Source organism: Podarcis vaucheri (genome assembly GCF_965113315.1).
Source record: "Podarcis vaucheri genome assembly, chromosome: 7".
Taxonomy (NCBI): Eukaryota; Metazoa; Chordata; class Lepidosauria; order Squamata; family Lacertidae; genus Podarcis; species Podarcis vaucheri.
The window spans coordinates 71,600,522-71,627,976 of record NC_138765.1 but is presented as its reverse complement, the minus strand read 5'-3'; the positions used below and the strand labels follow the sequence as shown (position 1 = coordinate 71,627,976).

The 27,455-nt window shown below is 42.3% G+C and overlaps 1 protein-coding gene across 3 annotated transcripts; it reads left to right on the top strand.

Moving 5' to 3' along the window:
* The first annotated feature begins 1,905 nt into the window (after window positions 1-1,905).
* CDC42 (cell division cycle 42) lies at window positions 1,906-25,603 on the top strand. Of its 3 annotated transcripts, none has more exons than XM_082230658.1 (6): window positions 1,906-2,031; window positions 13,582-13,723; window positions 17,704-17,776; window positions 19,137-19,246; window positions 19,361-19,558; window positions 24,214-25,603. In XM_082230658.1, the coding sequence occupies exons 2-6, from the start codon at window positions 13,619-13,621 to the stop codon at window positions 24,301-24,303; spliced, it is 576 nt and encodes a 191-aa protein (XP_082086784.1). In that variant the 5' UTR covers window positions 1,906-2,031; window positions 13,582-13,618; the 3' UTR covers window positions 24,304-25,603. The 3 variants fall into 3 exon arrangements, with proteins under 3 accessions (XP_082086784.1, XP_082086786.1, XP_082086785.1); XM_082230660.1 differs by lacking the exon at window positions 24,214-25,603 and adding an exon at window positions 22,730-24,035; XM_082230659.1 differs by having other exon boundaries at window positions 1,972-2,073.
* Window positions 25,604-27,455: the final 1,852 nt, after the last annotated feature.

The window sequence follows — 27,455 nt, the reverse complement described above, 5'->3', positions numbered from 1 at the left end:
ATAGCGGCAGCAGTTCTAAAGCTTGTATGCTGGGAACTAAGTCTCATAGACCCAGTGCTATTTCTTAATGAATTAGAAAAAGAGATGTTGGCACTCTTATCTTGATAAAATTGCTGTGGGTGGCTGGAAAAAATGGCTGCCAAGGGCAGCAAAATTAAAAAAAGAGGTGACAGGACTGCATACCAGTGAATACAGTCATAAAAAGAGCATTGCGAAGAGTTACATTTTTAAAATGTTATCAGTAAAAATGGACACATATTGATCAACTGAGATTTGACACCATGATAATGCAGAATAAGGAAGCAAACTATTGACTGTTCCACTGACATTTGAGGAAGGAAGAAAAGGGCACCATGGGGACAGTGCCATGACATATAAGAGCCTCAACCAGGACAACCTCTCCAGTACTTGGGAGACAAGGCTGGATTAATGTAACTTAATTTCTTCCATAATTGATAATTGATTTTTTAATTTAAAAACCCCTTTAATCAATCCATATCTTAAGTATTGGGAGGCCTAAGTGGAAAACATAGTAGTAATATCAACAAACATTCTCAACAGTTGTTTAGTGACCACTAAAGTTATATCCAGTTAAGTAGATGCTTACTGTGAAGAGTGTTGCCAAGTGGTTCCAAGGAACAGGATGAAATAGGGCAATAATATCACTTGGCATGGGGACCAGGAGGGGGTAAGAGAAGGGCACCTGGAGGGTAAATGGACAGACCCTGGTGGCACTTGGTTCTATAGAATGGAGGACTGGGGAAGCTGATCTACTGGGAAGTATCCTCTGCCAAGCCAGGCAGAAATTAACCTGCCCATTTTACTCTTACCTTGCTGGTGCTGTTTTTATTGCATCTCTATGTTTTTAATGGGACGCAGGTGGCGCTGTGAGTTAAACCACAGAGCCCATGACTTGCCGATCAGAAGGTCGGCGGTTCGAATCCCCGCGACGGAGTGAGCTTCCGTTGCTCGGTCCCTGCTCCTGCCAACCTAGCAGTTCGAAAGCACGTCAAAGTGCAAGTAGATAAATAGGTACCGCTCTGGCAGGAAGGCGTTTCCGTGCGCTGCTCTGGTTCGCCAGAAGCAGCTTAGTCATGCTGGCCACATGACCCAGAAGCTGTACGCCGGCTCCCTCGGCCAATAAAGCGAGATGAGCACAGCAACCCCAGAGTCGGCCAGGACTGGACCTAATGGTCAGGGGTCCCTTTACCTATGTTTTTAATAGATAATATATGGAGAGTTTTAATTCTATCAATGTTTATTTTTAATGATTTCCCCTGCCGTATTTCTAGCTCTTCTTAACTTTATCCGAAACCACCTTTAGTCCATAACAGGGAAAAAAGCAGGGTACGAATAACTATAGTAATAATATTTTATTTTGTAATAATAAATACCATTCGCTCAGGCTTCTTCTGCCAGAGATGCTGAGGGGGCTAAATCCTGAGAGTCATGGTCAAACTGTCTAGATCTGCCTACTTCCTAAGTCCAAGTCCAAAATAAATAATAGCCAGGAGTCTGCTTGCTGCAGATTTAAACAGGCAGGCTTAAACTACAGTTCCTGGGAACTGTCTGGTATTTGACCGTAATAAAGATGGATTCGTTGGTTGCAGTTCCCAGGACTGGGACCTGGGAGAGAAGAGCCGAGTTCGAATCCCACCCCTTCAGCCATGAAGGCTCTCACCGGGTGTGACCTTGGAGTCAGTCTCAGCCGACCTCACAGGGTTGTTGTTGTGTGGGGGGGTATTTAATTGAGGAGTGGGGGAGAGAACAGCGTACACCCCCTTGGAGGAAAAGGAATGCCCTGTCAACACAATAAATAAATGGAAATAGGCTCCGCTCATCCGCTCCCCCTCCCACCCGTAACGACGAAGCCTCTGTTCCGTTCCCGGAGCCCCGCCTCCTGCGGAGCGCGGTGACGTCAGCGCGCACGCCCCGGCCCTCCTCCCCCTCCCGCCCTTGCTGCCCAGGCGAGGAGACCCCGCAGCGAGCTGCCAACGCCCGGCGGAGGAGAGCGAGAGCGCCCTGCGTGAGGTAAGGCGCTGGTGCCGCCGAGGCGAAGGCGGACGGGCCCGGGTGTGTACGGAGAGGGGTTGCGGGTGGAGTGGGGGGGACGTTTTCTTCTTGGCGGTGGGGCGGAGGCGGCGCGATGGGGGGAGACAACGCCGCTGTCGCCCTGGGTTTTTTTTATCCTTTTCCGCTTGATTGACGGGGGGGAGGGGAAACGGTTTCCCGAGCGAGGTGGGGGAGGGGCGACCGGAAGCTCCGTGAGGAGGAGGAAGAAGAAGGGAAGAAAGAGGGGGAGGGGGGCTACTGGCGGAGGATGGGGGGGGCTTACGTTAGGCTCTTTATCCGCGCGCCCCGTTTATGAGGAGACAGTTCCTCTTCTCTCCACCAGACCCATCCTGAGGGCGGACACCGGGCCGCCTTTCCGCCGGCTTCCCTTATCTACCGGCTGGCCTCTCCCCTCCCTCCCCGCTCGGTCTCCCCCCCCTTTCTTCCTGTCTCGGTTCCCCCCTCCCCCACATTCCTCCGTGTATATCCCCGCCGCAATCTCCCCCCCCCCCAAGCTGGGCGTGGACGGGGCCCTCGCCAATGCAGAGGAAGGGGAAGAGGGAGAATAGGGAGGGGGCCTCCCGGGGACAGGTCTCTCCCCCCCCCATCCAGGCCTATATGGTGCAGGCCTTTTCAGTCTGCTTCAGATCCGCTTGAAATAAAGAAAGGTCTCCCCCAAATGCACGTTTGGGTTAAAACGTGCATTTCTAATATATAAAAACATTTTGCCATATATATGTTTGAGTGGCGGGCGGTGCTCCTGTTGGATTAGGCCCCCGACCCAGCACTTGGAGACCATTCGTGGCCGGATCTAAGGGGGGCCGCCACAGGAGCCACTGCTGCCTCACAAATATATATGCGTGTGTGTGTGTTTATAGTGAAAAGAAATCGGTTCCAAAATGCATATTTGGGTGAAAAGTGTGTCCTAGGCCTGAAAAAGGCAGAAGAGACCTGGTCTCTGGCCCACCAGAAGTGGGAGGATCTTGCTTGAGGTGGTGGGGATGTCGCTTTGCCTCCCTGCTGGGAGCAGCACCCTCCCCCATGACAGGCCCTCTTAATGCAGGAAACTGTCAAGAAAGAGGCAGGAGGAGGGGGAGAGAAAAGGGGGATTCCATTGAATATTACCCTGCCCTCCCAATCTTGTGAGGGTCTTACAGAGCAGATTGGAGGACAGGTTCCTTACCCCTGGGAGGGACTTGGGAGGAGAGGACAGACCCCTGCTTCCATTGGGCTTCCAGTGGAGCAGAGAGGCTGGAGGAGGAAAGGGGATGTCTGTTAGCATGCCCCTGCCTCTCTCCCTTGCCCTCAGAGGGGTTACAGAGAGTGAGAGAAGAGGTCTCTGCTCCAGAAGGGATTACAGAGGATAGGATGGTAGGCCCCTGCCTCTTGACAGATCTGTAATGTAGGACACTGACAAGAGAGAGATGGCAGCGAATGGGGTCCCTGTGGAAGAGGTCTCTTCTTCTGAGGGGCTTGCAAAGGGTGACAGGGCAGGTCCCTGTATTGCAGTACAGAAGGAGATAGTTGAAGGGGGGAAATGGAGTTTTATAGACAGATTGTTGTCACTGAGAATCTAGGAAACGGAAAGGAGGAACTAAGGGAGAGGAAAATGGAGGATGGAGGGAAAACATACTGTATAGTTATTTTGTATTCAGGCTTAGCTAAAATAGGGGATGATAATAATGCTGATCTCTTAATTAGGATTGTAGCCAGTTTATGTGTGAAGTGCTGTGAGTTCCAAATGCTATGGATTGCATGCAGTTTTGAGTACAGTAGTTGCATTGAAATCAATGGGACAAGTTAGTCATGATTTGCCTCAAGTTCTGTCGATTTCATTGTGCTCTACATGCAGCAAACGTAGTCTGAACCCAAAACTGGTGTAATATGTTTCCCTTTTCTGCAGTATGAAAACCATAATCACTCCCTACCCACCCTACCCCCACTCCAAAGCTGGTGAATCAGTAGAGAGGAAGTATTTCTCTCCTCTCCCTTGTACTCTGATGCCAGAAACTCCATAGGTGGGCTTAGATAAGGCATGGGGAACCTTTAGCAAGTATGGGCAATGACCAGGGTTGATGGGCCTTAGATGAAGCTGCTCCAGCCTAAGACTTTCCCCATCTGTGATATTTGGAAGAGGATGCTAATACTTCTAGCCTATTTTATAAGACTGTTGTCAGGGTTGATGTAAGTGAATGTATACTGAGTACCTTGAACATTTTTATTGGTATTCTCTGTCCTGCCACCTGCAGTATGTGAATTAAAATACCAGTAATTGAGTGGCTAGGAGACTGGAATTTGCTAGGTTACACATAGACAAGCCACCCTTTCTGTCTTAGCCTGGCAGTCAGATATACATTGCTATCCATGTATATAGATGTTTATGAAAGATCAAGGAGACAGATTGCTGATCTTTAGTGGTGCTATATCACTGCCTTGTGTTAAGAAGATCCTCTGACTTTAGACCAGTGTTTCTCAACCTGTGGGTTGCCAGATGTCATTGGACTACAACTCCCATCATTCCTAGCCAGCTTGCCCAGTGGTCAGAGATTATGGGAGTTGTAGTCCAACAACATCTGGGGACCCACAGGCTGAGAATCGCTGCTTTAGATAGAAAGGGATCCCATGCATCTGGGTGAGTAAGTGGGGAATAAGTGGGAGAGGACGGACTCCCCCTGCCAGTCTCTTTCATTTTCATGTTGGCCACGAAGAAGGGGAAGCCTTGTTTTTGGGAAATGTGGAAACTAAGCAGGCATTTTTAATTTTATAGCCTGCTAGAAGGGCCACTAGCTTACATTTTTATGTTGGCTGAGGAGAAACACAGCCCACTTAGTAGGCAAGTTTAAGTAAGGCTAGAAACTTCAGTGACGTATTTATGAGGCTGTTGTTTCATGACAATAATAAGAGCAGAATTAAGGTTCTTAATGCTCCCCTTGAATCTATAACTTCACTGTGGCTGGGTGTTCACATTTTTTAAACAAATCTTAAAATTTACCACACAGAACAGAATATATTACAGTACTTTCACAGAATAAATTGCATGTTGCAAACAATTGGCATATGGAGCTGCCTTGTACTGAGTCAGTCCACTGTTCTATGTACAGCTGGTGTTGCAGAATGGCGGAGAGCTATCATTTGAGAAAACCCTGATTCACATTTCAGCTCTGTACAAGTGGGCCTTAGGAAGGTTACTCTCTCCCAGCATCAGTCCTCTTCTTTCGCCTGCCCCTAAATCTGCAACATGGGGATAATACAGCTGCCTTAGAGCAGCTGGGTCAACTTCTGACCTACCGTATTTTTCGCTCTATAACACGCAGATTTTTTCTCCTAAAAAGGAAGGGGAAATGTCTGTGCGTGTTATGCAGCGAATGTGTGGTCCCTGGAGCCGAAAAATAAGGCAAAAATCAAACCGCGCTTCAGGGAGAAGGGAGCTCCGTGAGACAGGAAGTTGCTGCTTTCCTGCATTCTGCCTCAGGGTCTTACTGCCCACCCTCCTCTGTTTCGTTACTGTGTTTGCTCAAATGGAACAAAGAGCAGGGAAAGCCCCTCCCCTCCAGGCAAGCAGAGGGGAAAAGCAGACTGTCGCTCCTTCCTCTCTGTGCTCCGCTCCTTCCTCTCTGTGCTCCGGTGCTGCTGAAAACATGCAGGTGGGAGAGAGAGAGAGAGAGAGAGAGAGAGAGAGCTGGCTGGCTTGGGTGGGTGCGTGGGGGAAACTTTTGCCTTCCTTTCCTCCCTCCCGTTATACCCCACTCCTGCATTCTTAGCCCTTCTGTGTTTTTCCTTCCCTCCCCACTTAAAATGTGGTTAAAAAGCATGGATCCACATGGATCCTAAGGATTTTTGCACTGGGTCACCCCAAATTCACCATCAGAGCACATAGCATGTCCATGGCTACAGCCTGCCCCCCAAAAATCATGCACCCACTGTTGCCTGGGGCTGCAATGGTGCAAAAATGTGGTTAAAAAGCATGGATCCACATGGATCTTTGCATTGTGTCACCCCCAAATTCACCACCAGAGAACATAGCATGTCCATGGCTGCAGCCTGCCCCCCCAAATCATGCACCCACTGTTGCCTGGGGCTGCAACGGTGCAAAAATGTGGTTAAAAAGCATGGATCCTCAGGATCTTTGCATTGGGTCACCCCCAAATTCACCACCAGAGAACATAGCATGTCCATGGCTACAGCCTGCCCCCCCCCAAATCACGCACCCACTGTTGTCTGGGGCTGCAATGGTGCAAAAACGTGGTTACAAAGCATGGATCCACATGGATCCTCAGGATCTTTGCATTGGGTCAGCCCAAATTCACCATCAGATCACATGTCTGTGGCCACAGCATGAAGCACAAAAATGATACATCCACTGTTTCGTTCAGAATATTTTTTCCCTTGTTTTCCTCCTCTAAAAACGATGTGCGTGTTATGGTCAGGTGCGTGTTATAGAGCGAAAAATACGGTATATGTTGTTAGACTTCAACACTCTTCATCCCTGACAATGTGCCATGTTAGCTGGACTGATGAGAGTTGTAGTCCAGCAACCTCTGGAAGGCTTCAGTTTGCACACCCTTGCTTTAGAGAATGGTTGTAAAGATTATTTGAATCATTTTGAAGACACTATAAATTCTAAGATTTTATTATCTGTCTGTATTGTGGTCCCTGGAATGTAAGAAGGAATTGGCCAGTGGGGTGAAGCTAATTTCATCATGATCAAAGATGGTGTTAAGTGGAATGAGATTTTGTTGTGATTTTTTTTGCTTGCAAGTTTATTAAAGGGGAAAACAAAAAGACAGTTTACTTTCACAATACAATAAACATCCATCTTAATTTGCACACACAGTTTGATACATGTTTTCTCAATAGGTACGAAAATGAAGTTGGTGTTTATAGAAAGTGCACTCAAATGTAGCAAGGTTTTGAGATCTTCAGACTATTGCCTAGTAGTCACCTACACATCTGTGTATGTGGCTGCCAGAAATAATTGAGCCTTCTGCACAACTAATTTGAGGCCTTCTAAATGCAGATTTGTTTTCTTGGTTTCATTGCAAAGCGAGGTGGTAATTCCTTCCCACTAGCTAATACTTGATGGCTAGAACATTGGCTTATAAGAACCTGCCTTATACCGAGTCAGACCATTGGTCCAGCTAGCTTTGTGCTGCCAGCACTTAACTGGCAGTGAGTGGTCTGCCAGGGTTTCTTGCAGGGATCTTTCCCAGCTCTGGAGATGGCAGGAATTGAACCTTGGACCTACTACATGGGCGGCAGATGTTCTGCCACTGAGCTACAGCCCTTATTATCAGTCTTACTGCTGTGTGTTAAAGTACAGTGAGTTATTGGGTGTCCACGTATTGAGACCACCAGAAGCATGTTTTCTGTTAACAAATATTGTAATGGAAGAATGTTCACAGAAATCTTGTGATGGAAACTCCTTAGGTTCTTTGAGCCTGTATGCGTGACATGAGATGTATGCAATACTAGGATAAGTTATTTATTCCAAGCGTGGACACTAAAAGGACAGCCATAAAAGCCATTTTACTTTGTAATTAAACTCTCTGCATATGGCTGCAAACTTGTCTTTTCTCATAGTGTGCTTGTGCATGTGCTAATAATTAGATATTGATACATGTTGACTAGCATCCAGCATAGACTGAATCATGTAATAGTACTTTTTGGTGTAGAAAGCTCCCTACAAAGCTTCCTTTATGATAAGAAAGAAGCAAATGGTAACATGGTACTTTCTGTAGTGGCTCTCTGTTTGTAGTAGTCTTTGGCTAGGAATTGATGCACTTAATCTGACCTTGAAGCTATGTACTGCCTGTTAGCTATAAATCAAATCCCCTAATGTATGTGTCCAGAGAAGTTAACCCAGATATTTCTTGTGCATTTATGCAGACAGATGATAGATGGTGTTAGAAAAATGTCAGCCATGTTCACCCAGAATAATTCTCATTGATTACTGTAGGGCATTTGGAGGACTTTACTGTGGGTTAGTAGCCACCTAGGGAGTATGTGGGCAAATCTCAGTTTACAGAGAGAGTAGCGCCTATTTACAATACAATTGGTTTTAGAGGACAATGTTTCTAGAAAGATGGGACAAATTATATACTGCTTTTCCCATTGTAACACTTTAGTCTAGTTGAATTGTGTCTGCAAAAATCGTTGTTTACTTGTTTGCTTAGCAAAGCAATCAGCAAGCTGTTCTTTTTTTAATTTATTTTTTAGTGCTTGTTAATCTAACAGTTTCCTTTTCCTATTGCTTTTTATCTTCATTGCATAAACTTGAGGTTTCTATCTGAGGATGGGGTGTGTGTGTGTGTGTCATTGATGTGAATCTTTCGAAATTGTGATTGGAAGAGTTCTACTTCATATTACTTTTCCCATGCAATTGCTTTCAGGTTTCCCAACCTTTCTGGGTCCTGGGAGCATTTGGAAATCTAAGAAACTGTGGTGGGCACCACAGGATACAATTTTCAGAGAAGAAAACTGGCAGTGCGCAGACTCTGCCTTCAGCAGGCAGAGCATGTACATCCCCACAAACCAATAAAACACAGACAAAGGAAAAAGACTCTTACTATGCATACGAAGGACAGGCAACCCCCCCCCCCCATTACAACCCCAAAGCTTAAAAATAAACCCTCATTATTTTTTTAAAAAAACATAAAATTGAGATAGGCAGAGGGCCTTGGCAAGCATCAGTGATGTGTCTGAGAACACTGTGGTGCCCATGGGTGTTACATTCATCAATTATTTTTTAAGGAAAGGTTAAAGTCATGTCCATTATGCATATGTGAATTTTTAATTCATATCTTATCAAAGCAATGCATTCAGTTTTATTTAGCATGTTGTTGAGGTCTTTTATTTTAATGGAACCTGGATCCAAGGGCTCAATGAGACATTCCTAAATTAACCTGTTATATTGGACTGGTAGTATCACACTTGCCTACTTTAAAGATCTTGACTATACTTTATATTTGTCATTTTAAATCAGGGTTTCTCACACTTGTGAGTCATGACCCATGTGAATACTAACATGTACCTGTGTGGGTCACACAATGAATAGCTATTTTCATTTTGGGGGCTTCCCTCCCCTTTTTTTGCTAGACTGATTGCTATCTGTTTATTATTTATTTGTTGCATTTATATCTCACCTTCTCTGAAGGAACTCAGGGTTGTGTCAATTGTTCTGCCCCTCTTCACAACAAATCTGTTGAGGTAGGTTGCCTGAGAGGCAGTGACTGACTCAAGGTCACCTAGTGAGCTTTATAACTGAGTGGGGATTTGAACCCTGCTCTCCCAGGTTCTAGTTTTGACACACTAAACCAGGCATCCCCAACCTTCGGCCCTCCAGATGTTTTGGACTACAGTTCCCATCATCCCTGACCAGTGGCCCTGGTAGCTAGGGATCATGGGAGTTGTAGGCCAAAACATCTGGAGGGCCGCAGGTTGGGGATGCCTACTCTAAACACTACACCACACAGACTCTTGCTATTATGTGGTTCCTTTAGGACATAGGCTTGCTTTCCCCTGCCTCTGTCATGCTTAAATTCTACTCAGATATATTTAAAGATGAAAAATAAAAAATGTAAAATTTGTTAAGTGTTAACTACTGATGAGGTAGTCTTAGAAATGTTCATGAAGAACTGCTTTAAACCAAGCTATAACAATGGTCTCTTTTTTCTGTCAGTGTGTGTCAGAAGAAATTGGCATAGTGAGTTTAGGAAGAGTGCAGCTGGGTATTATTTGTGTGGAATTCAGGTAGCTTCTTAGATTTCAGGGCACCAGTAATTTTTTTGATCAGTAATCCAGTGGTCTGTTGACTCTATTGCTAGGAGCTTCTGTGAAGCAAAGCACCTGCTCAGTGCTCTTCATCTCCTTGTTTCTAGTGTGTGTGTTCTGTTATTTGGAATATGTAATCTGAACAGGGTGATGATGTGTGTGGGAACATGTTTTTCATTTCACCTCAAAATTAGGAAAGCAAATACCAGGGTGAATACTAAAAAAAAGTCAGGATTGTATTTTTTGTTTTCTTTAAAAGGTATCATCCAGTGCTTTCAGGTTTAAAACAACTGTTGAAACTAATATATACCTAGTGTTAATCTCTAGAAACTCACTCCATACTTTCTAAAAAATTTTTTCTCATGCTTTTACATGTAATGAGATTAGAGAAAAATCTACCTTTGGGCATCAAAGCATTCTAAGTATGGCACAGTGTTTGTCATCTGTGTATTGTGGGCTTGACACTGGGATCTAACACTAGCCCCACTCAGAAAAGAATTTATTACTGGTGTTCAGATTCCATCTCTGGTTCACAAAAATAATCCACTGAGCCTACCTATATGAGCTCATATTCTTGTTTTAAGCCCTTTAACTATCTAAATTTTGCAGGTATGATCACTTTCAGTTAATGTTTGTGGTTGTTCTAGTCCTTGTTCTGGAAAGGTAGTTTTCAAGCAAATGATCTTGTGTCACATTGCAAACTTGGTGCTGATAATGCCAAGGTCATGGGTTCGATCCACATATGAGACAACTGCATATTCCTGCATTGCAGGGGGTTGGACTAGATGATCCTCAGGGTCCCTTCCAATTGTACAGTTCTGTGAAAAGAGGCAAACTGAAACTCACTAATTCAGAGTTATCCTCTCTAAATAGGACACTGTTATCAGAGTCAACAAAATTTGGCCAGCTAAAATGTATTATCGTGGCCCTGCCCCACCCCTTCCAGGAAGGGGCAGGGTCTTCTAACATTATGTTGAGTGTTGTTTGCCACAGCTGAGGAGAGGAATGGAGCCATGTCCCCATTCCATTAAACTTCAGAAAGCAGCAAGAAGTCTTGTGTCTCAGGCTTAGCACAGGGTCAGGGTTGGCCCTTACCATTTCCCAATGCTGCTGAAGTCAGACCTTCATGTTTTTCCAAGCATCGAAGAATACTGGAGAGTCTTGCTTGACCATGGGCTCTCTCCAGAACAAAATATGTATTTTCAGGTCAGGGCAGTTGTGGATGTGGACTGTGTTAGTAAAGCTTCTTATTTACTCTTATAGGTTAGTATAAAGGTTGTACATGTGTTTGACCACTTATGGCAGATTGTTAGTCTCCACTTTGGTTTACAAAATGGAAACTTCATCTAAATTAGTCATAGCTGCATAATTGTTTGAACCAGGCCACCCTGAAAATGATCAGTGGATTATCCTTTTAGTTTGCTCTTCTGATCTGAAGGGTGGTATATGTAAGATTAGAAGAGCTACCTATCTTCCTTTGGCGGCTGGTATGGTGAAGTCTAAGAATGGGTAATATTCCTGTTGGTTGACTTTTGTAGGAACACTTTGTGAACTAGGTAAAATGTGACACTTGTGAGGGAAGGAAAGTCAAGAAAGCTCTACTGAGATTACATCTCACGGTAAGGTGTGGCTTGTGTTCAAAGTGGGTGGGCGTGCATCAGAAGGCCCTGTTAAGTAGTTGTGCTGCCATAGCTGAGCATCAGCATAAGGACTCTACTGAGTGAGGTATGCTTTGATGAGAGGGTGTTAACAAGTGTTAGCAAAGCTTTCTAAATAATGCTTCTTAACTGCTAAAGGCAAGCTAGATGTATGCCCTCCCACCTTATCCAGTATTCCTCAGTACTTTTCCAGTCCTACTTCCGTGTTGGTGTGTCTCTGCAAAAGAGATAGTAAAGCACACAGAGGAAAGGAAGAAGGCAAAGTACAGTGACTCAAAGGAGAACACACCCAACAGTAGGAGGGAGCTGTGACCTCATCGATCAGTGTGTATCTATGCTGTTAGAAGTAAGAACAATGTACGTATCTAGATGAAGGAAATACAGTGGTACCTTGGTTTATGAACTTAATCCGTTCCGGAAGTCTGTTCTTAAACCAAAGCGTTCTTAAACCAAGGTGTGTTTTCCCATAGCAACGGGGGACTCAATTTACAAATGGAACACACTCAACAGGAAGTGAAACATGTTCTTATTCCAAGGCAAAGTTCACAAACCAAAACACCTACTTCCGGGTTTGCAGTGTTCTTAATCCCAAGTTGTTCATAAACTAAGCTGTTCTTAAACCAAGGTACTTTTGTAGCTAGCTTAGCATTTCAAACAGTGAAAATCTGGACAGAAAAGTCTTTGAGCTATTTTTAAGGAAAATTGCAAAAAACGACACAGCCAACATGGCTTGCCATACGTCTGGATTTTCCCAGACACTTTTTTGGGGGGGATTTTTACCCGGACTTCTTCCGACTGCAGTATTCTGGGAAATTCTGGACACATGGCAACCCTAAGGTAGCTGTACTAAATGGGGCTTTTTAAAGGAAGTGTGCACCATACATATGTATGCATATGTAACTTGCTGAAATGTTTCATCTTCAGAAAAGCGCATTAACCTCTCACCACAGTACAGTGGTACCTCGGGTTACATACACTTCAGGTTACATACGCTTCAGGTTACAGACTCCGCTAACCCAGAAATAGTACCTCGGGTTAAGAACTTTGCTTCAGGATGAGAACAGAAATCATGCTCTGGCGGCGCGGCGGCAGCAGGAGGCCCCATTAGCTAAAGTGGTGCTTCAGGTTAAGAACAGTTTCAAGTTAAGTACAGACCTCCAGAACGAATTAAGTACTTAACCCAAGGTACCACTGTAATAGCAAAAAGAGCTACATCTGATTTGTATTTCCTTTAATAACTGGAAACTGAGTTAGAGCACCAAAGGGCGGAATTAGATGCCATGTCAAGCCATATTTTGAAGGGTTCGTTTTAATCTCAAACAGGCCCAAAGGTGTGGTGCGAAAGGTAGTATTTTTCCTATGTAGTAGAAATTGTTTCTGAAATTAAAATATCAATTGTTTAGTGTGTGTGTTTGGTTGGCTAGGATGTCATTGTTACTTCTGGGTGTCTACTTGCAAAACAGGAAGGAAAGGGCTTGTGGTTAGAAGGCAGATTCCAGCTGTGGGACCGGATATGTAGGCTGGAGGTCCCCAGCTTGGCAAGAGCAAGACATTTAAAGCTTGTTATTAACTTTGAAATTCAGATTAGATAGAAATTGAAGTGTGTTGAGATGTATATATATATCACATCATTTCTTCATAGACAAAATCATACAAAATGCACATAGATCATACATAAATACTTGCTTCTTTCTTGTTCTTAACCTTATTTGAATGTAGGGGAGCATTAATGTGTGAATACCTTTTAAATAACGTGCCAGAAACTTTTTAGCAATGTTTTCTCCACCATGTAGGCCCTTTGAGCTTCCATGAAGGCTTACTGGGTTTCCAAGTGATGAGGAAATAAAACTAGAGCCCAACTTGAAATTATTCTGTAATCAATTGTGGTTTCTTATCAGATGTTGAGAAGGAAAATAGATTCCTCCTGAAAGTCTCTTGCCTCTGAATTTTTTATTTACATTTTTAGCTGCTTCAACTGTCATAGACCTGTTTGACTAAAGTTATTGGGGTGCTAATACAGAAGCTGTAATAGTGATGAAAAAATATTTCCCATTGTACAAAATTATAAAAATATGCAATTGTTTTCTTTTGTTCTTTCTAGATTAATCTTGGACCTGATAAAATAGCAGACTTCAGCTATGCAGACGATTAAGTGTGTAGTTGTGGGTGATGGTGCTGTTGGTAAAACATGTCTTCTAATTTCTTACACAACAAATAAATTCCCCTCTGAATACGTACCAACGGTGAGTAAAGAGTAACATTTCCATATTTTTCTTTTCTGTGTAACGTGGGGAATAGGGAATCTTTACCTTGTTAGTTAAATTACATACTGGTACATGTATATCATTAGTTGATTCCTGTATTTTATGTGTTTTTGCTTTTAGCGATATTGTGTATACATGTTGTGGCTGTGGCATTGTATTTTTGTATGTTTTACCATGTTTCTGAATCCATATTCTGTTTGAGGGATCAGTATTTCTCCTAGCATGTAGATATGGTAATTTGCAGCCTCTTTTGTTGGGGCCATTGGTTCTCAGTTCATATAAGTAATTATATAAGTCTCTAGTTTGCTCTGTCAACAATCTATTTGATCATTACACAGGTGTAAAATTTCTGGATTTTTAAAAATAAAATTTGAAATGTATGTAGTACTTAATCAGACTTTAAAGACCATAAAAAGTATATAGCACATAAATTGTACTGTTTGGTAACAGGTGCATTTATGACTCTTTAAATGACAGAAGCCTTAGTTTTATTCAAACTGTAATTACAGATGTATCCAGCATTTGAGATGGAGTAGCAAGCTGATGGGGACGCGGGTGGTGCTGTGGGTAAAACCTCAGCGCCCAGGACTTGCCGATCGCATGGTCGGCGGTTCGAATCCCCGCGGCGGGGTGCGCTCCCGTCGTTCGGTCCCAGCGCCTGCCAACCTAGCAGTTCGAAAGCACCTCCGGGTGCAAGTAGATAAATAGGGACCGCTTACCAGTGGGAAGGTAAACGGCGTTCCGTGTGCTGCGCTGGCTCGCCAGATGCAGCTTGTCACGCTGGCCACGTGACCCGGAAGTGTCTTCGGACAGTGCTGGCTCCCGGCCTATAGAGTGAGATGAGCGCACAACCCTAGAGTCTGGCAAGACTGGCCCGTATGGGCAGGGGTACCTTTACCTTTAGAAACTGATGGGGTGGGGGTGGGGGACAGAAAATCTGCAACACTAGAGGAGGCAGTGGGATAAGCATACTCATAAGCTATAATCCCTCTTTCGGAGAGATTCCAATTTATTTGCAACAGAAAAAGCAGAACTAGAGACTGACTCTAACTTAAAAGGTCATAGTATTGATGATGATGATAAAAAATTATTATTTGTACCCCGCCCATCTGGCTGGGTTTCCCCAGCCTCTCTGGGCGGCTTCCAACAAAGATTAAAATACATTAAAATGTCACACATTAAAAGCTTTCCTAAACAGGGCTGCCTTCAGGTGTCTTTTAAATGTCAGGTAGTTGTTTATCTCTTTGACATCTGATGGGAGGGCATTCCACAGGGCAGGTGCCACTACCAAGAAGGCCCTCTGCCTGGTTCCCTGTAACTTTGCTTATTGCAGTGAGGGAACCGCCAGAAGGCCCTCGGTGCTGGACCTCAGTGTCCAGGCAGAACAATGGGGGTGGAGATTCTTCTTCAGGTATACTGGGCCGAGGTCGTTTAGGGCTTTAAAGGTCAGCACCAACACTTTGAATTGTGCTCGGAAACATACTGGGAGCCAATGTAGGTCTTTCAGGACTGGTGTTATATGGTCTCGGCAGCTGTTCCCAGTCACCAGTCTAGCTGCCGCATTCTGGATTAGTTGTAGTTTGCGGATTACCTTCAAAGGTACCCCACGAAGAGTGCATTGCAGTAGTCTAAGCGGGAGATAAGTAGAGCATGCACCACTGGCGAGACAGTCCGTGGGCAGGTAGGGTCTCAGCCTGCTTACCAGATGGAGCAGGTAGACAGCTGCCCTGGATACAGAACTGACCTGCGCCTCCATGGACATCTGTGAGTCCAGAATGACTCCCAGGCTGCGCACCTGGTCCTTCAGGGGCACAGTTACCCCATTCAGGACCAGGGAGTCCTCCACGCATAATTAAATATGGATGTTGAGTTTTGCTTTTTTAGTTTCAGAAAAAAATGATCAGCTTGAATGTTGAACTAAATTACTAAGTAGAACAGTGTTATAAATTTCTAATCACAACACAAAGTAAGTGTAGTAGTAATTGTGGTCAAAATTAACCACATGAAAGCCACATGCCACTTAAAAAATGTTTACCTATAAATCAGGCATGGCCAAACTTGGCCTTCCAGATGATTTGGGACTACAGTTCCCATCATCCCTGACCACTGGGCCTGTTAAATAGGGATGATGGGAGTTGTAGTCCCAAATCATCTGGAAGGTCAAGTTTGGCCATGACTGCTATAAATACTAGCGTCACAAGCTTTTATTTATTCAGTAACAATGTCTGGAAGACACTGAAATTCAATTCTGAATTCTTATTTTACTTCAATAAATTTCAGAAACTGAAGGTTTCAACAGATTGAAACAAGCCTTTCTACTCTTTCTCAATCTTGGTATTTGTAAATATAGACAATGTTTTCACTTGATGGAGAATCAGGGAATTTGAGAGATCTCCATGTTTACAGTATGCTAAAAGTGGAATTACTTATCACTTACCTTAAAGAATAATTACATGATGATTGGAAAGCATTTTGATAGTGTAAAGATAAAATAGTATTTTAAAACCTTGCCTTAAACCTTAAGGCTTAAAAGTATTTCCTTCATTCTGAAAAAGACATTAGTTCAGAAGGGGTTTTTTTCCCCTCATGTTTTCCCCTATGTCTCTAATTTTTCCATTGGAAAACTTAAAGACTTTGGCAGATTATTCCCCCCCCAGTTGTCTTCCATACCTTCACATCTCTAACCCCTACACCTTAGCAGTTAATGGATCTTCTGTGCTGTACAGTAAATCCTTGTATTGTGTTATCTTGTTCTCACTTACCATATCAAATCTTAAGGATGTGAGCAGCTATGCTTTGAGCTGTCTTCTTTTGGCATGACTTTGATCTTCCCTTCAGGCTATCACACCTCGGTCCTCATTAATAGCATGATAAAGCAAACCAGGGCTTTCTGGTGTAAGACAAGTTCCTCTAGTTTTGATAAGAGCATAGACTCCTCATAAGTTACTGTGGACTGCTGCCTAACTAAAGGCTTATCTTTAGATCAATATAGTATCCCTTTAGGGCATTCCCCCCTCTGCCACTGAATTGGTTTTCATTTAGCAAGCATGTATCTTTATAGCTAAATAAAACATAAAAGTGGGTTGCTACAAAGTCATAATCTGAAGATCCTCACTTATCTCATTTGATAAAGGAAATTCTGTTGCAAGTTGGGGTCTGCAGAATAGACTGCCCAGACACCCTATTTCATACCGAATATCATTGAAATTACAATTCTTTATTTCAATTAGCATCTGAGAGAGGCTGCTGCTATACTGCTTCAGCAGTGAGACCAAGAAACAATGGCATGATACAAAGCATTATTGTATGGTTTGCTAAGCATGGAAAGCTTGCAGTTAAGATGTTCTCTTGGAAAGGATTGTGTTCTGTGGATGTTTGCTTGCACATGCGTGTAGTGTAGTAGGTAAAATGTTCAGCTTTGACTATTCTGCTACACCATAATCAGAGCCCTGAATCCATTTTTCACTAGTTGACCAATGTGCTCCCCTCATTAAGATATAAATGTTAACATAAACTGTTGTCTATAACGTGAACCTTTTTAAGATTTCAGTCTTAATAAAACTAGCAAATCTGCTTGTTCAGCTTTAAAAAAGAGAGAGAAAAAGAAACAATTGTGCTATTTATTTTAACTACTTGTTACAATCAGTTTTTTCATTTGATTTTCAGTAGACAAGAGTGGGCTATAGTTTTACTGTGTTGCTTACTTTATGCTTTGTACTTCATAACAGTGGCAACTGCAAATTTTGAAGAACATAATAAGGTTTTTGTAAGTTTCTTTTTATTGGCAGGTGTGCCAACTTCAATGTCGTTGTGTCTAGTGGTGATAATTGAACTCAGTCATCTGATAGGTCATGAACACAAAGTCACACTTCTCTTTTGACTGTTGGTTTACCTGCCTGCATATGGCTCATGTTTGGAAGGTGATGTTTTCACTCTGCCTCTTCTCTCTTATTCCCCAGGTGTTTGATAACTATGCTGTAACAGTGATGATCGGTGGAGAGCCATATACCTTAGGCCTCTTTGATACAGCAGGTAAGCTCTTTTGAAATTAAACCCATGGGGAAAGCAGGTGACTTGATTTCATAGATGTTTACCTAACTTTTCAAGACTGGCTTTCGATTTTTGAAAAAACTTTCAACCATCAAGTATACACAGAATTGCAGGATATGACTGTATTATGTGGTCAAAGCAGTGTTTTCCAGTTGGCCCCCAGGTGGTGAAGCTCAATCTCTTGTTATCCTGCATCTGTAACTTCTTAGGCAGCCTTTGAGCTCAGACAGTTTTGTGAGGGTGTGAAAGGGATTTAAAATATAATGGAGAGACTCTTGTGCTTCTTGTAAAAGTGGCTGTTTTAGCTAGAATTGAGAACTAATCTGGCAGGCACTTCTCTTGGGGGACTAGAGAAGGAACAGAATGAAGATGAACAGGACAGTAAAGGGAAAGAAGTAAAGAGGAAGAAGCCATTGTAACAGGAAGAGTAGAAGGGAGGATGTAGTATACTTTTTGAGAATGGGGGAAGGTTCATTGTATTAGTTCATCTGAGGTGTATGAAACAGCATAGTTCACCCTTTGTGGCTATATTATGCAGTATGTTGTCTTAAGGATTGTGTGTGCACACTTCTGTTTCCAATCCAGGAATGCTACTTTGGCAGCACTCTATCCTTTCTTGCCTTTAGGCAGGGTGGACATTGTCATTCATACAGCTTTCATGATGTTTCACAGTATTTCTAGGTTGTGAAATTAAGCACAGAGGGTGACTAAGGTTTCCAGTTCTTGCCTGGCTGGGATGGGCACTTATGCATAGATGGTGCAGTGCATGTGAGTAAGCGCTGTGGCAGATCAGCAGGGAGGAAGGATGGTTCCAGTGGAGTTGTTGCTTGCCAAATTCTGGTCTGTGGAGAGCAGTGTCTACTTCTCACAGAGTGATTTGGCAATTTGCAATGTGCATGGCAGTAATAGGCTGCTTTTTCTCTGGATGAAGTGGAGAATTGCTGCTGCTTATCTGCCTGACATCAGAGTAAGTCAGACTCATGGCACCTGTGGTATTGGTATCAAAAAATTCTTCCTACATGGAACTGAAAATCTCAGGCTGAATTTCTTGGGGTATTTATACCACCATTCTTTAAAATAATCAAGGTGGCTGCTTGATCTGGTTTCTGGTTGATAAATTGATATACTAGATGAAAATTGTCAGTTTTCTGTTGTCTGCCCATAATCTTGAGAGCATAGATAGGTGCAAGGAAGATAAGTTGTTTGGGGTGTAAGACGTTATTAATCTACGGTAATCCCCCCCCCCCCCCGTATGCCTGCATAGTTACCTTTAAAAAATGACACATTTATAAGGCCTTCCCTCTCAATATAGGCTTCTGATGTCATTTTTTAATTTTAATAGGACAGGAAGATTATGACAGATTACGGCCCCTCAGCTATCCACAGACAGATGTGTTTCTGGTCTGTTTCTCAGTGGTCTCGCCATCTTCATTTGAAAATGTGAAAGAAAAGGTGAGTATGCTTTGACCCCCAAACTAGTTTTTGTCAGGCTTTGTAAAAAGTGTCCTGTGTTGTTGGATATCCTGATATTTGCATTATGACCATCACATTTTATCTTCTCTTCAGTGGGTACCTGAAATCACTCACCATTGTCCAAAGACTCCCTTTTTGCTTGTTGGGACCCAAATTGATCTCAGAGATGACCCTTCAACAATTGAGAAACTTGCCAAGAATAAGCAGAAGCCTATCACTCCTGAGACTGCTGAAAAGCTGGCACGGGACTTGAAGGCTGTCAAATATGTGGAATGCTCTGCACTCACACAGGTAAGGCTTCTCATTTGTGGTGTTCTGGACTATTTCTTTCATAGTAGAGTGGAATAGCTAAACATGCTCTTTGGCAAAGTGAGTTCTTTATGGTTCATTCTAGCTGCATGAGAAGAATTTAAATGTTTTTCACCTGAAGATACTAGAACTAGCTTCAAAAATTTATCAAGTATTTTGCACTTACTTTCTTGAGCATTTTTTACTGCAAACAAATTATTTTCCTTACACGTGATTATCATTGAGCATATAATAGAACAAACACAAATTTTGTCAGGATGGTTAATTGTTATGAAAAACGGCTAAATTATAGTCAAATAAAGCTGTGTATCTCATCACCGTGGGTTCTGATATTCTGTAAGGGTTCTAGGTGATAGTGTGAGTGATTCTATTGCAAGAACACTAATTAAAACAAGTGGACCGGTATGATTGACAATTCAAAACCAGTCCTATCTAACACATACAGAATTGAATGAGTTTTTCACCTGCCTTTAATGCACAGGGAACACCTATTAATAAAAATAAACTGATATCTGAGATAGCATACTTTACACCTAAATTTAATGCATGTATGTTGGTGAAACATTAGTGGTGTTATGGAACCGCAATAGTAATTATGCCTAATCAGTTAATTTTATGCATGAGAATCATGATGAACTTGCAAAATAGTAAATGGCTTAAGGTTTTGAGTTACTTTTTCCTGCATATTACTGGCACTGCAGCAAAACTACGACACCTTTTCAGAAATTAGGCTTTTTCAGGGAATTGTGACTTTCCACAAATCCCTTTCCCAAATCCCAACCAACACATAGTTGGACATGGAACTGTAATATCATCAAGCGTAGGGCTGGAAATATTTCTGCTTATAATTCTGTGAATAGCATTAGGGCTTTACCTAAGTTCTCATTATCACTTGGTGGTATACGCAAGTGGTGAAACACACTGTAGTTTTGAGCTGTGACCACCAGGCGCTCTCACCCATTGGTGCACCAGGCCCTTCTTTCTGAGATTTCATGGATTCTAACTAGAAATTCCAGCCAAAATCTTCCACATAATTCTTCCAAGTTAAGGCAACCTTTGCCAACCTGGTACTCACCAGTTGTTTTGGACTACAACTCCCATTCGGTTGATGGGAGTTGTAGTCCAGATATCTGGAGGGCTGCATATTGGTGATAGCTAAAGTAGGGAATCTCATTACTGTATGCTGTAGCCTGTAGTTGTCTCCAATGATAGTATCGCTTTTGGCCTTTTAAATGTTCATAAACCTATTTTAGGCAAGAATTTATAGAAAACATAGTGAATATAAAAAAACAACCTGTTTTTGTGAAATGGCTTTTCATAGGCTAGCCTGTCACAAATCTAAAACAAAGCTAACAAGCGTGTTAAGCTTGAGATTGTATTTAGAACTGTTGCCTTCACACTCATAATCCAGGATTAGCTAAATTGCTTTTCTGTATAAAGAACAAAGCAAGGGAGAAACTGCTGCTTTATGGTGTAATAGATTATACCATTACACTACTTTATTATTATTACTCTGATACTTGTGTAATGTAGCTGGCAAATGATTACAGCAGGCACTGGGATGCAGTCCCTGGTTGCAGGAAATCCCTTCTGTGGCTCTCCAGAGGATAGTCAGCTGAGCTTACTACATGCTTGGGTGATCATGTGGGCCTATTCCATGACGTCAAATCACTTAATCACTTACATCATTTTTTTCCACGAAACCTCTGTTCAGTGCAAGATTGTTTATCTAAAGCAGACAGATAAATGAAAAATGATCTGTTTGGGGGTGGGGTGTTTGTGCTGTTAAGATGTATATTTGCAGGACCTATTTCTTTCACTCTTTGGGCTATTGGTTGCATATAGCGCAGTAGATTTAGGCGAGTCCAGTGTCTTCAGTTTCAGTTGCAAATATTTATCTGTCAATTTGTGACAGTGGCAAATCTGTTACAGAGTTGCTGTTCCTTTTCTTAGAAATCCTGTTGCTGCAGATCATTGGTTTGTGCATTGATGTGTCTGTTGTAGACAGAAACGTTTGTTCACTTGGTGTTCAGAACACACAGTTGTCTAGAGCTCCCATTTCTGATTTCTTTTACCTGTCTTAGTGACCTCAGGGGCCATAATTGCTGTTGTTGACGCAGTAACTGGAGCATACCATTTTATAAGCTGGTGTGTGTTCATGCTGAAACCAGTGTTCGTGAGCTGCAATAATCCTTGCTTCCCTGGACTTTATGGCAACCCCAGAGAGGTGGTGTGGAATTGTCTTAACTCTTAACATGGTCGAGACAGTACTGATTTTTCCCATTCATTGAGAATTGCTGAAAGATTTGTTGATAGCCAGTCCTCCCAACTGCTTGTGAACATCACTTGAGCATACATTTACATGCATTAGGTTCTTCTACAGTTGGCAGAGCATGCTGTTAAACCAAGAAAGTGGGTGGTGAGTATTTTGCTACTCATGAGTAGCAATATGAAGTTGGAGAGCAGCAAATGAATTCCTGGGACATGCCACCCTATGAGGGTTCTAATCTCACCCATCGTTTGCTGTAATATCAGTAAGTTTTGAAATAACTAGAAGTTACATTTGGCCAAAAGTATTGCCTGTGGTGCTCTCCCTTCGTAATACTCTGTGTAGGTAGGTGTTGCTGCTGAAATGAACTTGACAGCAGCAGATGGCCACCCAGAGCAAGTGCCATCAGGGTGTGAAATGGGAGGGACTGCAGCTGAGCAGGGTGTACCCTTAGATAAGCAACTACCTTGTGATTTTCTTGGCAGTGGTGGCAGTGCCAGGAATGAGCCTTCCTGAGTAGGTTTTGTTTCATTTTGAGAGGGACATGCAACTTCGAGGTGTTCACTAACACAACTACTTTTCAGCTCTTCCCTTTAACTTACAAAGCACCTTTTGGAAAGAGATACGTTACAATATTTCACTCATAGGGTAAGAAAACATCTACAAGTATCCAGGTAGCATTCTTGCTAAGCCTCTGCTGTGCTTGTCTTGTTTCCTCTTTCCCTCAAAGATCTACTTTGTTACAAAGTAAATCTGCTTTGCTGACCACCTTTATCCTGAATGCTCTTTGTATCTGCTTGTGTGAGTGTGTGTGTGTTTGTGTCTCTCTCTCTCTAATCCTCTAACCTGGCTACTATTTTTTTCTCCTTCCCTCTGTCTTATAGAGAGGTCTGAAGAATGTGTTTGATGAGGCTATCCTAGCTGCCCTCGAGCCTCCGGAAACTCAACCCAAACGGAAATGCTGTATATTCTAAAACAGTTTCCTCTTTTTTTCCTTTCTTGTTGCTGCTTCCTCTGTCCTGCTGCTGTAGAAAGTTGGTTGAAAAACAAATAAAACCATCCTGATTGAAAGAAGCTGTGTCTTTACTTAACGTCTTAGAGCAAACTCTGTATTAGCTTTTGGATTGGAAACTGCTTATACAATTCGTTATGGCTATGGAACATGAACTGGACTCGCTTAAACCTTTTGCTTCTTGGGTTGCTGGATCTTTAATAGCTTTATAAGTTAGGTTGCTAAGGGACTGAAGGTCTATTTCAAAAGTTAAACTTGAGAGGAATAAGTGAAAACCTGGTTAAGAGTTTTTATATCTAAATGAGAAGTGATGTGCAATTCATTTTCTCTCTTGTGGCTCTGTTAACTGTATTTGCATGATGATTGTACCTGACATAGTGACCTGCAAGTGATGCTGAAATGGTGAAGGATTTTCTGGTTTTCCTCTGTGCAGTGGGGCTTGCTGTTGCTTTGGCTGTTTGTGCTGTAGTGGAGTATTTGTTGGTCCTCTAAGTGGGAGGGGAAGGAAGTTTGGTGTACCTGCTACTGCTTGACAGACGTCTTAACTTCTGTTTTCAGTGACACAGTATCACTTATTTTTACTCATTCTCAGAACTTGCAACTGTAAAATGTAAAGCTTCTTTAAAACAAAGTCATACCATTTGGCTTCTGTTGTCTGAAGGAAGGAAAAGACATACAATTGTAGTTCTTTACATTTCAAAATTAAAATTAGTTGTTTCTATAAATGCCTGATGAAGCATTATTCCTGTCTGCATTCATTTGCTTCAGTTTAACATTTATACACTATAGTACCTACCTGTTCATTTTCCCATTATTGAAGTCTACTACCATTCCTTGCTTCCAAGTCTACTTCTGCTGCTTCAGTAACACATGGTACGTCACACGGCTTGGCTGATTTTTGCCAAAGGATTCTCCATTCTTGCTTGCTTGCTAATCTAACCTGGGTGTCACTTGCCCCCTTTCCTTGGATCATTACTTCTTTTTCAACACAGGGGATAATGCATTGTCATTAGCATGTGAGTTGTAATATTACTTACACACACACACACATACACACAGTCCATGGGAATTGCTTTAGTACATGTACTTCATTTTTTGAAATATTGAGACTTGCTGAAAATATCCTCAGGCTGTTTTATGGGCTTAAATGTTGGGTGCTCTGTATTATTATTATGATTATTATCATTTAAAAAAACTGATAAACAAGGTTCAAACACTCGGAAAGGAATATTGCTTCACTGCAGGATCTTCATCTCTACTCAATCTTTAACTTTGACTTTGTGGGCTTTTTAAAACACGGTTTGCTTTTAATAACCCAGAAAATGAGACCGCCCCTTTCTCTTTGCCCCTTTTCAGAAAGGCCTAAAGAATGTATTTGACGAGGCGATATTGGCTGCCCTGGAGCCTCCGGAGCCGAAGAAGAGCCGCAGATGTGTGCTGCTATGAACATCCCTTCACGGCCCCCTTCTGCAAAGCTGGTGTTGATGTCATACTAAAAGCAATGTTGAAATCAAACTAAAGATTCAGATTTTCCCATTTGTTTTTGCAATAATGACAAATGTCGTGCACCCTCTTCCCATTCGCTCCCTGTGTGAGATGCAAATGTTAGTGCTCTTCCTCCAGTGCCCTTCAGTTAGTTGAATTTTTTTAAAATAATAATAATATTGTATTTCAGCAAACACTGATCAGTACTAGGGTTTTTTTTGTTTATTTACTGTTTAATTTCTTTGTTTTTAAAATTCAGGCATGCTTGTGGTGATTTTTCTCTGTAACAGACTAACTTTTAGGCTCTGGCCTCCAAGCCTTTCCCCATCATGCTAGGCTGGCGCTGCTTGGATTCTTTGATCTTCTGTGGCCAGCTTGCAGTCTAGGGGGAGCAGGTTTCAGTCCTTGGAACGTATTCTGGAAATGAGAATGTCCCAAAACTGGTGCTCCATTGAAGAGGGGTGTAGTTCATCCTGCACCTCCTCTGAAGTTGCCTTCGATCTGTTCCCTTTCTTTTCTCCAAGCAGGTCAGAAATTCCCATCTTGCCCTTTAAAACATGAAATGTGTAAACAAGTCTTTTGTTTATATGTTACGCCAAAAGCTTTTTTTTGGGTGTGTAACGCACACACACATCTACACAAACCCCACCCAACTTTGCCAATTACTAATTCTTTTGTAGTTAGTTTTCAAAACTTGACATTATTAGGCATTAATTGAAAGGGGAGAACTGCATCTTTTTAAAGTTAGTGCAGTCCATTGGATTTGCTAAACAACCAGCCTCTCTCTTGGCAAGCAGAGGCTTCTGATCAGCCACATGAGTGAGATTTTGAAACCCACTCACATGGCCTTTGCCTGCTGTAATGGAGGGTTGAAGCTAACCAGCTGACTATGCCGCAAAACGGTTTAGCATTCTCTTTGAAGAGGGGGAAGGAGACACGCCTCCATCAGGAGAAAATATGGATGGGAAAGATGTTCAATACGGCACCTTGGGGACCAGTAGAGGAATTACCTTAAAAGTGCATTGTGTGTCAGCAGCTCTTGCCTCCCCAGGTTGTTGCTTAGTATAACACACCATGTGAGGGTCTTTGACTCCAGTGTTAATAGGGATCTTACTAGAACTATACTCTGGCTTAATATTTCTCAGTCTTCCCAAATTCTAATTCTTATAGTCTCGTTAGTGTTGAACTGATGCTTTTTTCCATGTCTAAGTTCTTTGTATATGCATTTTTCAGATGTATTAAACATAAAGTATCTTCACAAGCCCGACTGAGAATACTTTTATTTTCCCTGAGTGATTTATGTCTAAAGAGTTGAACCCAGCTAAATATTACTCACTATAGACCCATTAGAATTAATGAACCTTAGCTCGTCATGTCTATTAACTTCAATGGGTCTCCTCTGAGTAGGACTGAGATTGGAGACAATTTATAGTCTGTGTGCCTTTTTAAAGAAATAAGCACACTTTCCCTCCCTGAACCTCTTCTTGAGCTATGAGTTCAGGACACCCCCCCTTATATATATAATTTTATTCAGGACTCACTTTTCAACAACTAGTTTAAAACTTCCCTCCATTCTCTGCTGACTGGAGGCTTCTTGGCCAGTTTTGAGATTTATTTTGCCTTGTAGGGAGGATTTTGGAGATTTTGTTTTTACTTTGTGCATTCCAGAACCCTGTAGCTTAGAAGAAAATGTCCATTGATTACTTTGTGCTTGTGGTTTGGATTTAATATCCAAATGTGGTGCCTTTCCTCAAAAGAGAAGTTTGTTCTCTTGTTGTAAAATAACGGCAAACAAATAAACCTTTTGGGATGTCCATGAATAACCTCTTGCACTGTGAGCCTCTAGCTATTAAAGCACGTCTCAAAGCCTAGTTGAAGTAAAACGTCTTCAAGAAATTCCTAGAGTAGTAGCACCCTGAGAATGGGTCACAAATGAAATGTGATTGTTGGCTTCTAGTGCCTACTATGTATTTTGTGGGTAGATTTTTTTTAGTGATCAGTTATTATGATGTACTTGGCTTACAGCAGTGTTCTTTATATTTTGGACAAGTCTTGGCATCTGTTCATTCAACCTGTGAGTTGATCATCCTCTGATACAGCAATTTCAATTCTGGATTTTTCATCTAAGTGTGCTCTGGTAGGGACCCTTGCTAGACCTGATGCTTTAGTCCAGAGGTGTATAACATCTGGCCTTCCAGGAGTTACTGGACCGGACTACATCTCCCACCCTCCCTGTCCATTAGTCCTGTTGGTAAGGGCTGATGGGAGTTGGCGTCCACCATCATTTGAAGGGCCCATAGGCTAGTCATCTGTGTCCTGTTTGGCCTTACTATTGTAGTTCAGTTTAAAGTATGTAACATTTAGCACTGCAAGATCCATACTTCATTTAGAGGCTGTTTTGCAAACAGGAATTGTTATTCAATAAGCAGAATGGAAAAGAGAGGCCGCTAAATGTTGCTTTTTTTGATTGGAGGATTTCCTGCCCTCGCTCCTGATTTTTGAGCCTTCATTGGGCATTGTCCACATGGTTTTTAAAAGTGATTTGAGACTTCATAGTTAAAAGGGAGCTGGAAAGGGCAACCTGCCATATTCCCTATTATACAGTTCTGGATGACAAAGTGATTGCTCTTTTTTGTGGGGGGCAAGCCTCTCCAACAACAAGTATAGCTAGTGTGTACATAATTGAACCATACACATATATACTCTGCAGGTCTGAATGAATTGCCAAATGGAAGGGTGTACCTACATGGACTTTCTTGAGTTTCTTGCCTTCAGCCCAGGCTGAAGAAAAGCAAGAGTTTTTCCTCAACCACCAATCAGCAAGGTGAAGAAAGAGCTATTGTTCTCTTTTGTGTGTATGTATGCAGTATCAGAATATTGCTAGGCATTCTTTCTTCTGTCATGACACTCTGTATTAGTACAGTTGTGTTTTGTCTTTCAGCTTGGGCTAGAGAGGCTTGGGGGGGGGTCCAGAAACTTTAAACTGCATTTAATTGCTGTCTGTCAGTGCACTTAAGGTAGCCTGCAGTTTAAAATACTGAAATAGGACAGAACAAATAAAACAGAATTTTCTCAGGCCACTAGTAGTCTCTTCAGCAGCTGATAAGTTCCTT

What these genes read in the sequence shown, in the direction of transcription:
- CDC42 (XM_082230658.1), top strand. Translation starts at nt 13,619, where the DNA reads ATGCAGACGATTAAGTGTGTAGTTGTGGGTGATGGTGCTGTTGGTAAA. An exon ending in AGGCCTCTTTGATACAGCAG is followed by an intron (nt 17,777 to 19,136) that starts GTAAGCTCTTTT and finishes TAATTTTAATAG; the next exon opens with GACAGGAAGATTATGACAGA. An exon ending in TTGAAAATGTGAAAGAAAAG is followed by an intron (nt 19,247 to 19,360) that starts GTGAGTATGCTT and finishes TCTTCTCTTCAG; the next exon opens with TGGGTACCTGAAATCACTCA.